Here is a 16564-nt window from a genome sequence, read left to right as displayed (position 1 = left end):
AATGTACTGAAGTTTGCATTCATAGACTCTTGCACATGCGACACTCACTTGTATGTATGTATGACAAAATAGCTTTGTGAGAGTGGGGAAGTATTGGCCACACCTGACAGTGATATTGGGAGATCAAATTGGTGTTAGCAGCACCCACAACAAGCACTTTATCCCCTTTGGTATCTATTGGGTCAGCAATCTCAAAATCTTTAGAGAAACATCAGTAGTAAAATATCATTGCTTCTAAATTATTGTAGAAAATAACTAAATGTCAGATGCCACCACCCTTCTGCCTCTCTACTCTGCTGTCCTGCATTTTCGGCCTGATTTCATCCTGGGTGCGGCTCATCAGCCAGCCTGCCTTCCCGTGAGCCTTCAGGGGAGCCTGCCTTCCCGTGAGCCTTCCGTGGAGGTGAGTCAACACGCCCAGAAAGGGAGGAGCCACTGAACTCCGCTGGATCTCAGATGCCAGCACCCATCTGCCTCTCTACTGTCCTGCATTTTCGGCCTGATTTCATCCTGGGTGCGGCTCATCTGCCAGCCTGCCTTCCCGTGAGCCTTCCGTGGAGGTGAGTCCACACGCCCAGAAAGGGAGGAGCCAGAGGAGCACGCTTGCTCCGCTCCCCTTTGCGACGGTGCACATCATTTAGCCGATGAATACAACCACAACACATAGAAAAACCCGCAATACTAGTGTGACAATGGGGAAACAACACGGGCAGCGCCAGACATAGAGAATGAAGATGGCAACTCTGATGACTTGAACCTGACCAACCACCTAGTCAGTCTCTCAGATAAGGAGTTTAGAGTTGCAATATGGAACATGTTCAAAGAACTCAAAGTATAGAAGAGGACACTAATAAGAATCAGGAGAATATGAAGATAGAAATGAGAAAACTCCAAACAGAAATTTCAGATCAAATAACAGGTCTGAAAAACTCAGTAGATGAATTGAAGAAAAACATGGTTGAGATTTCCCACAGGTTAACAGCAGCTGAGGATAGAATCAGTACACTGGAAGATGAGATGCATAACAATTACATACAGCAGAAGAAATTGGAAAAAAGCCTCAAAGCAAATGATCAAACAATGGAAAAATTACTCAAAGAATGGGAACAGATGAAAATAGAAGTCTATGATAAGCTCAACAGAAACAACTTAAGAATCATTGGAGTCCCAGAGACTCAGGAAGAAAATCTCCAGGAAGAATCAACAGTCAAGAACATCATTAAAGAGAAACTACCAGAGATAATGAATACATGCGATCAAATCCTGCATGCCCGAAGACTGCCAACTAAAAGAGACCCCAGAAAAAACACCCCAAGACACATCCTAGTCACAATGACGAATCCCATAGATAGAGACAGAATTCTGAAAGCAGCAAGATCAAAAAGAAAAATTACATTCAAGGGAACATCCTTGAGATTTACTGCAGACCTGTCACCAGAAACACTCAAGGCCAGAAGGCAGTGGTGGGACATAGTGACAAAACTCAATGAAATAAATGCTTCGCCTAGAATATTGCACCCAGCAAAACTCACTTTCAGGTTTGAAGGAACAATACATAGTTTCACAGACAAACAACAGCTCAAAAACTTCACAGACTCAAAACCATTCTTAAAAGAAAAACTGAACGGCATACTTTAAGACAAGGCTTACCAACAGACACACCAAACTTTAATATAAAGACGGCAATAACTCCCAGGACAATTCTTTCTCTCAATGTCAATGGACTAAATGCACCAGTTAAGAGACACAGAGTGGCTAAATGGATCAAAAAACTCAATCCAACATTCTGCTGCCTACAAGAAACACACCTGAATAGTCAAAACAAACATAGACTCAAAATAAAAGGCTGGAGGAAAATTATCCAAGCAAACAACACCCAAAAAAAAAGCAGGAGTGGCCATACTAATATCAGATGATACAAACTTTATACTTAGGAAAGTTGTAAGGGACAAAGATGGACATTTTGTATTAATCAAGGGATATGTACAGCAGGAAGAAATCACCCTCCTAAAACATATATGCACCAAATGCGGGGCCAGCAAAATATTTAATACAACTGTTGACAAATCTGAAAAATAATATCAATAACAACACAATAATTGTGGGAGACCTCAACACGGCATTGTCAACACTAGACAGGTCAACCAGACTGAAACCCAACAAGAATATACTAGACCTGAGGAGAGAAATGGAAGAAAGAGGCCTAGTAGATATATACAGGACACTCCACCCCCAGAAGCCTGGATACACATTTTTCTCTAATGTACATGGGACATTCTCTAGGATAGACTACATGTTAGCACATAAAACATACCTCCATAATATCAAGAGGATAGAAATTTTGCAGGCTGCCTTTGTTTACCACAAAGGCCTGAAATTATATATGAACTACAAAGGGACACAGAAGAAAAATTTTAACACCTGGAAGTTAAATAGCCTCATACTGAATAATCAGTGGGTCCGAGATAAAATCAAAGAGGAAATCAAAACCTTCCTGAAAACAAATGACAATGGAGACACAAACTATCAGAACCTATGGGACACAGCAAAAGCAGTACTGAGAGGAAAATTTATAGCTTTGCAAGCACACATCAGAAAAGAAGAAGGGGCATACCTGAATAGCTTAATGACACAGCTCATAGAATTAGAAAGTGCTCAACAAAAGGATCCAAAAATAGGGAGGCAGAAGGAAATAACAAAGCTGAGAGGAGAAATCAATGAAGTGGAAACCAGAAAAACCATCCAAAAGATCAAGGAAAGCAGAAGTTGGTTCTTTGAAAAAATAAACAAGATTGATAGACCACTGGCAAAACTAACAAAGAAAGAAAGAGAGAGTAACTCGTATTAGGAATGAAAAAGGAGAGATCACTACTGATATGGTAGAGATTCAAAGGGTAATCAGAAACTACTTTGAAAAACTCTATGCCACTAAAAATGAAAACCTGGAAGAAATGGATAAATTCTTGGAATCTTATAATCTTCCACTATTGAATGAAGAGGATGTAGCATATCTAAACACACCCATTACTATTGAGGAAATTAAGAAAGTAATCAAATGTCTGCCCAAAAACAAAAGCCCAGGCCCAGATGGATTTACTAACGAATTCTTTCAAACCTTTCAAGAGGAACTACTACCAATCCTGGCAAGACTCTTTCATGAAATTGAAAAAAAAGGAAAACTTCCAAATAGCTTTTATGAAGCCAACATCACCTTGATACCTAAACCAGACAGAGATGCTACGAAAAAAGAAAATTACAGACCAATATCGCTGATGAATGCAGATGCAAAGATCTTCAACAAAATCCTGGCAAATAGGATTCAATGCCTCATTAAGAAGATCATCCACTACGATCAAGTAGGTTTCATTCCAGGAATGCAAGGCTGGTTTAACATCTGTAAATCTATCAACATAATACACAACATCAACAGCAAGAAAAATAAAAATCACATGATCATATCAAACGACGCAGAGAAAGCATTTGACAAGGTCCAACACCCATTCTTGATCAAAAGTCTCAGCAAGATGGGAATGGAAGGAACCTTTCTCAATATAGTTAAGGCCATCTACCACAAGCCAGAGGCAAATATTGTCCTCAGTGGAGAAAAACTGAAAGCCTTTCCTCTAAATTCTGGCACAAGACAAGGCTGTCCTCTCTCACCACTCCTATTCAACATAGCACTGGAAGTACTCGCTATAGCGATTAGGCAAGAAAAAGATATCAAGGGAATCCAGATAGGAAAGGAAGAAGTCAAGCTCTCACTGTTTGCAGATGACATGATACTCTACTTAGAAAACCCCAAAGACTCTACAAAAAAGCTTCTAGAAACAATAGACTATATAGCAAGGTGGCAGGCTACAAAATTAACACAAAAATCAATGGCCTTTCTATACACCAATACAAATAAGGAAGAAATGGACATTAAGAAAACAACTCCATTCACTATAGTGTCACACAAACTCAAATATCTTGGAATCAACTTGACTAAAAATGTGAAGGACCTATACAAAGAAAACTATAAAACTCTGCTTCAAGAAATAAGAGAGGACACGCGGAAATGGAAGCACATACCCTGCTAATGGTTTGGCAGGTTTAACATCATTAAAATGGCAATACTCCCCAAAGCACTGTACAGATTGAATGTGATCCCCCTAAAGATACCCATGACATTCTTCAAAGAAGTGGATCAGGCACTTTTGAAATTTATTTTGAACAATAAACACCCTCGAATAGCTAAAGCAATCATTGGGAAAAAGAATATGGGAGGAATTACTTTGCCCAACTTTAAACTTTACTACAAAGCAATAGTTATCGAAACAACATGGTATTAGAATAAGGACAGGCCGTCAGATCAGTGGAATAAGCTTGAATACTCAGAGAATGTTCCCCAGACATACAATCACCTAATTTTTAATAAAGGAGCAAAAAATCCTAAATGGAACAAAGAAAGCCTCTTCAACAAGTGGTGTTGGCACAACTGGCTAGCCACTTGCAAAAAATTATACTTAGACCCCCAGCTAACATCATGTACGAGGGTAAAATCTAAATGGATTAAAGACCTCGATATCAGACCCAAAACCATAAGATATATAGAACAACACGTAGGTAAAACAATCCAGGACATTGAGGCTAAAGGCATCTTCAAGGAAGAAACTGCACTCTCCAAGAAAGTGAAAGCAGAAATTAACAGATGGGAATATATTAAGCTGAGAAGCTTCTGCACCTCAAAGGAAATAGTGCCCAAGATACAAGAGCCACCCACTGAGTGGGAGAAACTATTCACCCAATACCCATCAGATAAGGGGCTAATCTCCAAAATGTACAAGGCACTGACAGAACTTTACAAGAAAAAAACATCTAATCCCATCAAAAAATGGGGAGAAGAAATGAACAGACACTTTGACAAAGAAGAAATACAAATGGCCAAAAGACACATGAAAAAGTGCTCCACATCACTAATCATCAGGGAGATGCAAATCAAAACAACGATGAGATACCACCTCACACCACAGAGAATGGCACACAAAGAATGAGAACAAACAGTGTTGGCGGGGATGTGGGGAGAAAGGAACTCTTATCCACTGCTGGTGGGAATGCCGTCTAGTTCAACCTTTATGGAAAGCGATATGGAGATTCCTCCAAAAACTGGAAATCGAGCTCCCATACGATCCAGCTATACCACTCCTAGGAATATACCCTAGGAACACAAAAATACAATACAAAAACCCCTTCCTTACACCTATATTCATTGCAGCACTATTTACCATAGCAAGACTCTGGAAACAACCAAGATGCCCTTCAACAGACGAATGGCTAAAGAAACTGTGGTACATATACACAATGGAATATTATGCAGCTGTCAGGAGAGATGAAGTCATGAAATTTTCCTATATATGGATGTACACGGAATCTATTATGCTGAGTGAAATAAGTCAGAGAGAGAGAGAAAAACGCAGAATGGTCTCACTCATCTATGGGTTTTAAGAAAAATGAAAGACATTCTTGCAATAATAATTTTCAGACACAAAAGAGAAAAGAGCTGGAAGTTCCAGCTCACCTCAGGAAGCTCACCACAAAGAGTGATGAGTTTAGTTAGATAAATAACTACATTTTGAACTGTCCTAATAATGAGAATGTATGAGGGAAATTCAGAACCTGTTTAGAGTACAGGCGGGAGTCGGGTGGGGAGTAGGGAGACTTGGGACATTGGTGATGGGTGGTGTTCTTTATATGACTGAAACCCAAACACAATCATGTATGTAATCAAGGTGTTTAAATAAAAAAAAAGAAAATGTAGGTTATTTTAATCTATTTCATCTAGTGGATTTTGTTGATATATATAATATGTATATATATATATATGCCACTGTTCTCTATGTATAAATTCTATACATTTTTTGTCATAATATATGTTTAAATGTAGTAAAACTTTCATCTGTGCTCAGGGATTTGTACAAAATATTTTTGTATTTTAAAAATAAATTTTTATAAAACTTAAAAAAATAACTAAATGTGGTATGATTCATTTTAATGAAAAATATTACTTGTGTATTAGATACAGAATCAGTGCTCTAGCAATTATGAGTGTTAAAATTCTGATTTCATTGTAATTTAAATCTGTGATTTAACACTCCATGGGAATATTTGCCAGGACATTTCAAGTTATGTGGTCCTCAAAATACATTTTATTGAATGACTTATGCAAATTATTCTTAAAAATCTCTATCAGCTACTACTAATCAAATTATGTTTGCCTGGTGCTTCTCTGTAAATTCTGCAAATCTGTTTCTTGTATTCTTCCCCAAAGCTGATGGGAAGTTAATCACTCTCAAATTGCTTGCTGTTTTTCATGTCCCTATAATGAACAATATTGCCCTGTTCTCATTCTTAACCATTGATTCTTCAACAACTAATTCCTAATGCTAAAAGAAGTAAAAATGAACTGTGTGGCAGTTTGATGATAGCAAGACCCAAAGGAGAAATGATACACACAGTTTAGTAATAGCAAGACAAATTGCAGAGTCGGCTAATGAAAACAGAAGAAACTGTTGCCTAGATACAGATCCAATAAATATAGGAAATTAAAATAGACAAAAAGACAAAAAAAAAACATAACATTTCTAAAATCTTAAAGATTCAGTTTATCTTTATTTTTTTAATCCATAAAATTTCCTCAGCAAATACCTTTTAAAGAAAAATGGGCTCTGGAAGACTTCCCCTAAAAAATATTTTCTATTTTTAAAACAAGTTTCTACTGTTAAAGATAATTGATAATTAAAATAATTGACAAAATGTTCAAATCACATCATAGGCAGGAATACAGTATACCTCTTTAATTAACACGAACAAATGGTCATTTTAAAACATATGATAGCGTGTGTTGGAGAATCATTAAAATACTGTTAATTTTTAAAATAAAAGTTGAGAAAGATGTTTTCTTTATAATATGTATTAAAAATAAATAAAAATTACTTCATTATATAACTCTATTGTTAGTGCTCTTTTAAATACTCTATAATAGATTCAGCCCATGACTAACTTATCACAAGGTCACTTTTATTCAACCATGATGAATTTGGAAAAAGGGGTGTAACAAAGTATGAATACTAATATATTTGTATATGTGATTTAAGAAACTTGTCACCAAATCATGCTCTGGTCCCTAATTGTTAAGTTTCTGAGCCATCTCATAAACAAATATATATAACCTATTGGGTCAAATTTGCCTTCTGCACAGTTCAATAATTATTTACAAGGAAAGTACAAGATTTTAGATACCACATATATTTCATACACGTTAGTGCTTTGAGTCAGCTTCAAACGAGAGGGCCTGGGATTTTTCTCCCCCTTTATTATATAGTCATCTAGAATTTTAGTGTTTATAGAAATAAAAAATTAAAAAGTAATATATCCCAAGACAAACACTAGTAGATTTGGGAGCATTTTAAGTCCAGAATCTCAAATATTTAAATATTTTAACCATTTTAGTAAAACAATTTTAACTTTTGAATTATGAAAACATTACATAGGAATGACTTACATTTTTATGCACCAACAAGAGAAAACTATATTTTGGTAATCTTGTTAGTGAAAGAATAAGCCAATTTTTCATGTTCAAGAAGTGCTGACAATGAGACTAAGATTTGGTGTGAATTTCAGGCATTTGTGCCATCTCTTTGGCATTTTGCCTCCTGCCTAATTTTGTTTTCCTTCTTAGTATAGCTGCAGTTTTAACCTTTTATTGAATAAATAAACTTAGAAATAGAGAATCATGCTATTCTTTTTTTTACAGAAGGTCATGCATACCAGGAAGAGGCATATGGAACTATTTCAGGAACTAAATCAGAAATTTCAAACTTTGGATAGATTTCGGGATATACCAAATACAAGCAGTATGGTGAGTATGCTGTTAGCTTCATCGTTGTCAGTAAAATTCTAGATCCTGTATGTCAGCTGTTTTCTGTTTCTAGGATCTTCTAAAATACCAAAGATGGGGCAAGAGCGATAGCACAGCGGTAGGGCGTATGCCTTGCAAGCGGCTAAACCAGGACGGACCTGGGTTCGATCCCCAGCGTCCCAGATGGTTTCCCAAGCCAGGAGCGATTTCTGAGTGCATAGCAAGGAGTAACTCCTGAGCGTCACCGGTGTGCCCCCACCCAAAATAAAATAAAATGAAATGAAAAAGATACAAAATTGCCAAATTGTAGTGAAATGACTACTGGCTCAACAGATTAAGAGTGATACTATTAAAGCATTTTACTCATATTTTGAATATGTTGGCTTCACCTGGATCCTTTTTCCTCAGAAATTGTAGTAAATGTCGACTGTTACCCTGCAGTCATGTATTTTCTCCAGAAAAATCAATTGTTTTGCACATCCACACTGGACTGGTGTCATTTTGTTCATTGCTTGTGAGTTATTTATTTATAAGTCTACAATCCGATAACAGAGTTTGTTAAATTAGAAGATACTTTAAATTTACTATATATTACTATTTACAAGGCACGGTTATAACTCCAGAGAAGGCTACACAAAGATTTATGAGATCACTAGACCAGAAATTCTGAAATCAGTTAAAGCTCAACCAAGAACTATAATCAGCAAATTGCACAACTCAGAGAGTTTTCTAAATTGAGTACACAAAACCATATTTATTATGTTTTCTTAGAGTCTTCCATCACTTTCCAAAGTGTGTAAGGTGATTGAAACATTAGAAACTAAGATTTAACTGTAAAAGAGTTCCTTGCATAGCCATATGATGCTACTTATTATGTGCCTAAGGCTTTGTAGCTCTTAGATGGAATTAGAACAAGAATTTCTGTATCTGTTTCCTTTTCTTTCTATACTACTAGTAAAATGCTGACGCTGGTAACTTATCAAATAACTGTTAATACATGCAATCATGGTTCAGTCTGTTAAATGAAAGTTGTAAGATAATACTGTATATTTTAATTTTATGTATTACTTTGTCTTTTTATATGTCATGTACATATATATCAATTTATTTCATTTCTTAAAACTGAAACTGCCTTAATCATCAATACAGTGTTAGGAAAAATGAAGTAATGAAATTTTCCTATACATGGAAATGAAGATTATTATGCTGAGTGAAATGAGTCGCGGGATGCAGGGAATAGACACAGAATAGTTTCACTCATCTGTGGAATATAAGAAAAATAAAAAACAATATAATAATATCCAGAAAAATAGAGATGAGGGCCAGAAGGACTAGTCTATGATATGAAGCTTACCACAAAGAATGATAAATGCAGTTGGAGCATTAACTGAACTAACAACTACCATAAAATGATAGTTATTTTGTGTGTGAGTATTTCTGTGTGTGTGTGTGTGTGTGTGTAAGAGAGAGAGAGAGAAAGAGAGAGAGAGAGAGAGAGAGAGAGAGAGAGAGAGAGAGAGAGAGAGAGAGAGAGAGAGAGAGAGAGAGAGAGAGAATGCCAGTCCAGAAGACAGGTGGTGGTGGTGGAGGAGTGAAATGGGGAGATTGGTGGCAAGAAGGTTATGCTGGTAAAGGATAGTGTACATTCTATGACTGAAAACCAGTTACAAACATTTCTGTAATAATTGTGCTTAAATAAAGAAATTATCAAAGAAAAATAAACAACTTGTTAGGCATATAGAAGACACTCCTTGGTATTTCCATCCTATTTCTGCTAACATAAGAAGACTAATTAGTGTATCAAGCAAATGAAAATTGCACTACTAATATTTACACCTAATGCATTAAATACTTGTTTTGTAATATTAGTAAAATAATGTTCTTAAATGAGAACATTATGTTATAAATATGAAAATTGTATATAACAGATAGATCTTGCTGCTTGCTCTGTAATTTTTCTTCATTACATAGTCTTCTATATATTAAATTATTAATGCTACAAATATCTATGTTTTCTGACAACCAAAATAATCTATTAATTATACCAAGTCTCAAAAAATTCTATATGTTTTCTAAGGAAGTTTATAAATATTTACTATTATGAAGGATAAATTGTGCAAGGTTATAGTTATACTTACAACTTAAATATAATCCTAAACACCTGCAAAAATCATCTATTTTATTTAATGCTAATTAATGTTAAACATATAAATTAATTTATTATATTTATTTCAGTCACATATTCTATATATATTGCTAAAGAAAATTTCATAATTAAATGGACAAATACATCTTTTAAAATTTCAAATAGTCTTTTTTCCTAGCTTCTAACAACTTTGTAACATTGCAAATGATGTCAATAATGTAGAATTTTAAGAATTGTAGAGAAATCAAAAAATCATTTAGTCTATTTTTCCCCTTTCAATAAAACATCATTTAAAATTACACTAAAATGAAAAAGCATTTCTAAAAGAAACCTTTCACATTGTGTGTCATAAACAATTCACCTTCAAAATATGTCTTCCTCCCAAGTAGCTTCTCCAAAGTATTTTACTTTTATAATAAATATATTCAGGTTTGCTTTGTTCTTGGTATTGATAAGTTGTAAGAAAAAGGTTGAAGGAAGTAACCAGCTAGTCTTTTGGACCAAGCATCTCTGTCATATTTTGGACAGCTATGAGTTCTCATATACTGATTCTACTTATTCAGCATAAGCTTCACATATACTAGTTTATGACATATAAGCCTTTCTTACACCTTCTCAGCTTAACTGTTTCTTCCATACTAGAGTTCAATAAATGGTGATTGTATTATATATCCTAAGTCTAAAGTCCTATCTCTCCTGTCAAATTATTATTTCTTGTATTTCAGTTTATAGTTCAGTTGAGTGACTGAAATGTTACACTGTTCTACAGAAATTTGTAGGACTTCTTGTCATACACCTTTCTTGTCATATACCCAAGCATATAGACAATCTATTACTAGTGGATATAATTTCTACTCACTCTGTGAGCCTTCTGTACTCACTCTAACACATAGGTACATTTTGAGCAATGGCAAACATTACAGTAAACCTAGTGTTAAAAAAATTACCAGAAGAGATTAATAAATCAACTATTTTCATGATTGTTCACTAATATAAGTGATCAGAAATTCAGCAGCCAAGAATTGCAATACTGTTGAAATTAGAAACTATACTCTGACAGCATTTAAAATTTGTCATGTATCCATTGTGCTTGATTTAAAATACAAGAAGAAAATCACATCTTTTCCAATTATAATGAAGCTCTTAAACAAAAAGCAGATGAACTAACATTTTATATGTCTTTGATTCTTTTAAAACTGAAGAAAACTTTCTGTCAAACTAGATATTCACAAATAAAGCTCCTTTAGACAAGTCCATTATCTAAGATATATAAATTTACTCTGTGACTTGATTTGTTTGATACTTCAGTGTTGTCTTAATATAAATTAAAGAGTCCTGGTATTGGTATGGAGATGGTGAGGTCTTTCTGGACTCTACCCGGCTCCCACAGCCCCTATGATCTGGCGGGTCTGAAGGTAGTAGGGTGAAAACGGAGAGATTCACAGAGCAGTCAGATGAAGTTCCAGGAGTCAGCCAGCTTTATTTCACAGTCCTTACCGCCATGTATACCTTCTCACATGGCCTCCACACTAAGCCTTTTCCTCGAAGATACTTCTCTACTCCTACTGGGCTCTCTTAGCCTTTATCTCCCTTTTAGCTGCTTTTTACCAGGCTTCCTAACTGACACCTAGGCTGACCAACTCCCTCTGGTGATGTTCCTGCTGCTGCTTCTCTGATGATACCGAGTTGCTGATACTGAATCCGATGCCGTATCTCTGATGATGATGGCTCTCTCTCCTGATAATGCCTCTTCCCCACTTCTCTCTCTAACTCTCCTTCTTATCCCCTCTCTCCCCCCTTGCAGACTCTTCTACCCGCCCACTCCACATGTGGGCAATTCTGATCATTTAGATGGGATAAATTCAGGTGGGGGAGGGGATACACACAATTTGGGACACCCTCACACCCCCAAATTGCCTTAAAAATCGCTTACAAAATTAATTCCAGGTTGAATACTTAGGATAAAAAGCCCCTTAAGGTTTGGCTGTTAGTTTACCTTCTATCTGCTTTTCTTGCTCTTATTTCTGAGTTTTCTCTTTCAAATACTCTCTGAATTTTTCTTCTTGATAAGCATGGATATTCAAATAACATTTTTATTCATACCTTTATTACACCTTATTATACACTTTATTAAACACTTTGATTACAAATATATGATTGTAGTTGGGTTTCAGACACGTAAAGAACACCCCCTTCACCAGTGCCACAATTCCATCACCAATGTCCCAAATCGCCCTCCTCCCCACCCCACCCCGCCAGTACTCTACATAAGCTTTCTACTTCCCTCATTCATTCACATTGTTATGATAGTTCTCAATGTAGTTATTTCTCTAACTGCACTCATCACTCTTTGTGGTGAGCTTCATGTTGGGAGCTGGATTTTCCATTCCTCCTCTCTTTGTCTCTGAAAATTATTGCAAAAATGTCTTTTATTTTTCTTAAAACCCATAGATGAGTGAGATTATTCTGCATCTATCTCTCTATCTGACTTATTTCATTCAGCATAATAGATTCCATGTACATCCATGTATAAAAATTTTCATGACTTCATCTTTCCTGATGGCTGCATAATATTCCATTGTGAATATGTACCACAGTTTCTTTAGCTATTCATCTGTTGAAGGGCATCTTAGTTGTTTCCAGAGTCTGGCTATTGTAAATATTATTGCAATGAATATAGGTGTGAGGAAGGAATTTTGGTATTGTATTTTTGTGTTTGTAGAGTTTATTCCTAGGAGTGGTATAGCTGGATCATATGGGAGCTAAATTTTCAGTTTTTTTAGGAATCTCCATATCGCTTCCTATAAATGTTGGACTAGATGGCATTCCCACCAGCAGTGAATAAGAGTTCCGTTCTCTTCTACATCCCGGCCAACACTGCTTCTTCTCATTTTCTGTGATGTGTGCCAATCTCTGTGGCATGAGATGGTACCTTATAGTTGTTTTTATTTGCATTTCCCTGATGATTAGTGATGTGGAGCATTTTTATGTGCCTTTTGGGCATTTGTATTTCTTCTTTGACTAATTGTCTGTTAATTTCTTCTCCCCATTTTATGATGGGATTAGATTTTTTTTCATATAAAGTTCTGTCACTGACTTGTATATTTTGGATATTAGCCTCTTATCTAATGAGTATTGGGTAATTGGTTTTTCTTATTCAATGGGTGGCTCTTGCATCCTGGGCATTATTTTCTTTGATGTGCAGAAGATTTTTAGCTTAAAATATTCTCATCTATTTATCTTTGCTTCCACTTCTTTGGAGAGTGATGTTTTCTTCTACTCTTAGGAGTGATTTACCTATGTGTTTTTCTATGTACCTTATGATTTCAGGTCTAATATCAAGGTCTTTAATCCATTTGATTTTACCTTTGTACATGGTGTTATCTAGGAGTCTGAGTTCGCTCTTTTGCTAGTGGCTAACCAGTTGTGCCAACACCACAGGTTGAAAAGGTTTTCCTAGTTCCATTTAGAATATTTTGCTCCTTTCTCAAATATTAGATGATTATTTGTCTGGGGAACATTCTATGAGTATTCAAGCCTATTCCATTGACCTGAAGGTCTGTCTTTATTCAAATACCATGCTGTTTTGATAACTATTGCTTTGTAATACAGATTAAAATTGGGGAAAGTAATACCTCCCATATTCCTTTTCCCAAGGATAGCTTTAGATATTCAAGAGTGTTTATTGATCCAAATGAATTTCAGAAGTTTTTGGTCCACTTATTTGAAGAATGTCATGGGTACCTTTAGAGGGATCACATCAAATCTGTATAATGTTTTGGGGAGTATTGTCATTTAAATTATGTTACTCCTACCAATTCATGAGTAAGGTATGTGTTTCTATTTGTGCGTGTCCTCTCTTATTTTTTGGAACAGAGCTTTATAGTTTTCCTTGTATAGGTCCTTCATGTCTTTAGTCAAAGTGACTCCAAGATATTTGAGTTTGTGTGACACTAATGTGAATGTAGTTGTTTTCTTAATGTTCTTTTCTTCCTTATCATTATTGGTATATAAGAAGGCCATTGTGTTTTAATTTTATCGACAGTCACATTGCTATATGAATCTATTGTTTTTACAAGCTTTTTGGTAGAGTCTTTAGGGTTTTCTAAATATAGTATTATGTCATCTGCAAACAGTAAGAGCTTGAATTCTTTCTTTTCTATCTGGATTCCCTTGATATCTTTTTCTTGCCTAATCACTATAGCAAGTACTTCCAGTACTATGTTAAATAGGAGTAATGAGAGAGGACAGCCTTGACTTGTAACAGAATTTAGAGGAAAGGATTTAGTTTTTCTCCATTGAGGATAATATTTGTCACTGACTTGTGGTAGATGGCTTTAACTGTATTGAGAAAGGTCCCTTTCATTCTCATCTTGCTGAGAGATTTTATCAAAAATGGGTGTCGAACCTTATCAAATGCTTTCTCTGCATCTATTGATAGGATCATGTGGTTTTTATTTTTTTGCTGTTGATATTATGTATTATGTTGATAGATTTACGATGTTAAACTATCCTTGCATTCCTGGGATGAAACCTACTTGATTGTAGTGGATGATCTTCTTGATGAGACATTAGATCCTAATTGCCAGCATTTTGTTGAAGATCTTTGTATCTATGTTCATCAGGGATATTGATCTGTAATTTTCTTTTGGGGCAGCATCTCTATCTTGTTTTGGTATCAAGGTGATGTTGGCTTTATAAAAGCTATTTGGAAGTGTTCCTGTTTTTTCCATTTCATGAAAGAGCCTAGCCAGGATTGGTAGTAGTTCCTCTTGAAAGGTTTAATAGAATTCACTAGTGAATTCAACTGGGCCTGGGCTTTTGTTTTGGGGCAGACATTTGATTACCGTTTTAATTTCCTCAACAGTGATGGGGGTGTTTAGATATGCTACATCTTCCTTATTCAACCATGAAAGGTTATGAGTCCAAGAATTTATCCATTTCTCTCAGGTTCTTATGTTTAGTGGCATAGAGTTTCCAAATAAGTCTCTGATTATCCTTTGAATCTCTGCAATATCTGCAGTAATCTCCCAATTTTCATTTCTAATACAGGTTATCTAGTTTCTCTTTCTTTGTGAATTTTGCCAATGGTCTACTAATATTGTTTATTTTTTTCAAAGATGAAGTTCTGCTTTCATTGATCTTTTAATTGATTATTGTGTTTCCACTTCATTGATTTCTGCTCTATGATTTGTTATTTCTTCAGTCTCCCTATATTTGGTTCATTTTGTTGGTCATATTCTAATTTTATAAGCTGCATCATTGAGCTATTCATGTATGCCCCTTCTTCCTTCCTGATGTGTACTTGAAAAGCTATGAATTTTCCTCTCAGTACAACTTTTGCTGTGTCCCATAGATTCTGATAGTTGTCTTCATTGTCATTAGTTTCCAGGAAAGTTTTGATTTCCTCTTTGATTTCATCTCGGAACCACTGGCTGTTCAGTAGTAGACTGCGTGATTTCCAGATGTTAAAGGTTTACTTCATTGTCCCTTTGTAGTTCACATCTAATTTCAGAGCCTTGTGGTCCACAAAGGTAGCCTGCAAAATTTCTACTCTCTTAATTTTATGGAGGTATGTTTTATGTGCCAGCATGTGGTCTATCTTGAAGAATGACCCACAAAAATTGGAGAAGAATACGTATTCAGATTTCTGGGGATGGAGTGTCCTACATATATTTACTAGGCCTCTTTCTTCTATTTCTATTTTCAGATGTAGTATATTTCTTTGGGTTTCAGACTGTTTGACCTATGAAGGGTTGACAGGTCCGTGTTGAGGTCTCCCACAATTATTGTGTTATTATTGATGTGCTCTTTCAAATTGGTCAATAATTGTATTAGATAATTTGCTGGTCTCCCATGGGGTGCATATAAGTTTAGTAGTGTGATTTCTTGCACATATCACTTTATCAGTATAAAGTATCCATCTTTGTCCCTTACAACTTTTCTCAGTCTAAAGTTTGTGTCATCTGATATTAATATGGCCACCTCAGCTTTTTTAAGGGTGTTGCTTGCTTAGATGATTTTATCCAGCCTTTGATTTTGAGTCTATGTTTGTTCTGACTATTCAAGTATGCTTCTTGTAGGCAGCAGACGGTTGGATTAATCTTTTTGATCCACTTAACCACTCTGTGTCTCATAATTGTTGCATTTAGTCCATTGACATTGAAGGTGATGATTGTCATGTGATTTAATGTCATCTTTGTGTATAAGTTTAGTGTGTTTGTTAGTTTGTATTGTCTTAAAGTAGACCTTTCAGTTTTCCTTTAAGGCTGATATTGAACCTGTAAAGTTTATGAGCTATTACTTATCCATTAAGCTATGTATCCTTTCTTCAAACCTGAACCAGAGTCAGGCTATGTGCAGTATTATAGGTGAAGTATCCATTTCATTCAGTCTTCTCACAATATCCCACAACTGTCTTCTGGCTTTGAGAGTTTCTTGTGACATGTCTGCTGTAAATTGCTCCTTTGAATGTAATTTTTGATCTTGCTGCTTTTAGTATTCTATCTCTCTCTGTGGGA

The 16564-nt window shown here is 35.5% G+C and overlaps 1 protein-coding gene across 1 annotated transcript in view; it reads left to right on the top strand.

The window, feature by feature from the left end:
- Positions 1–16564, top strand: part of ADGRB3 (adhesion G protein-coupled receptor B3) — an 898471-nt gene that overhangs the window by 877981 nt on the left and 3926 nt on the right. The window contains exon 31 of the mRNA XM_049776768.1: positions 7793–7897. Within this exon, the coding sequence (XP_049632725.1) occupies positions 7793–7897 (105 nt within the window). The remainder of the gene's footprint in view (positions 1–7792; positions 7898–16564) is intronic.

The sequence above is a fragment of the Suncus etruscus genome, chromosome 7, assembly GCF_024139225.1.
Source record: "Suncus etruscus isolate mSunEtr1 chromosome 7, mSunEtr1.pri.cur, whole genome shotgun sequence".
NCBI classification, from domain to species: domain Eukaryota; kingdom Metazoa; phylum Chordata; class Mammalia; order Eulipotyphla; family Soricidae; genus Suncus; species Suncus etruscus.
This window is presented reverse-complemented; position numbering and strand designations above follow the sequence as displayed.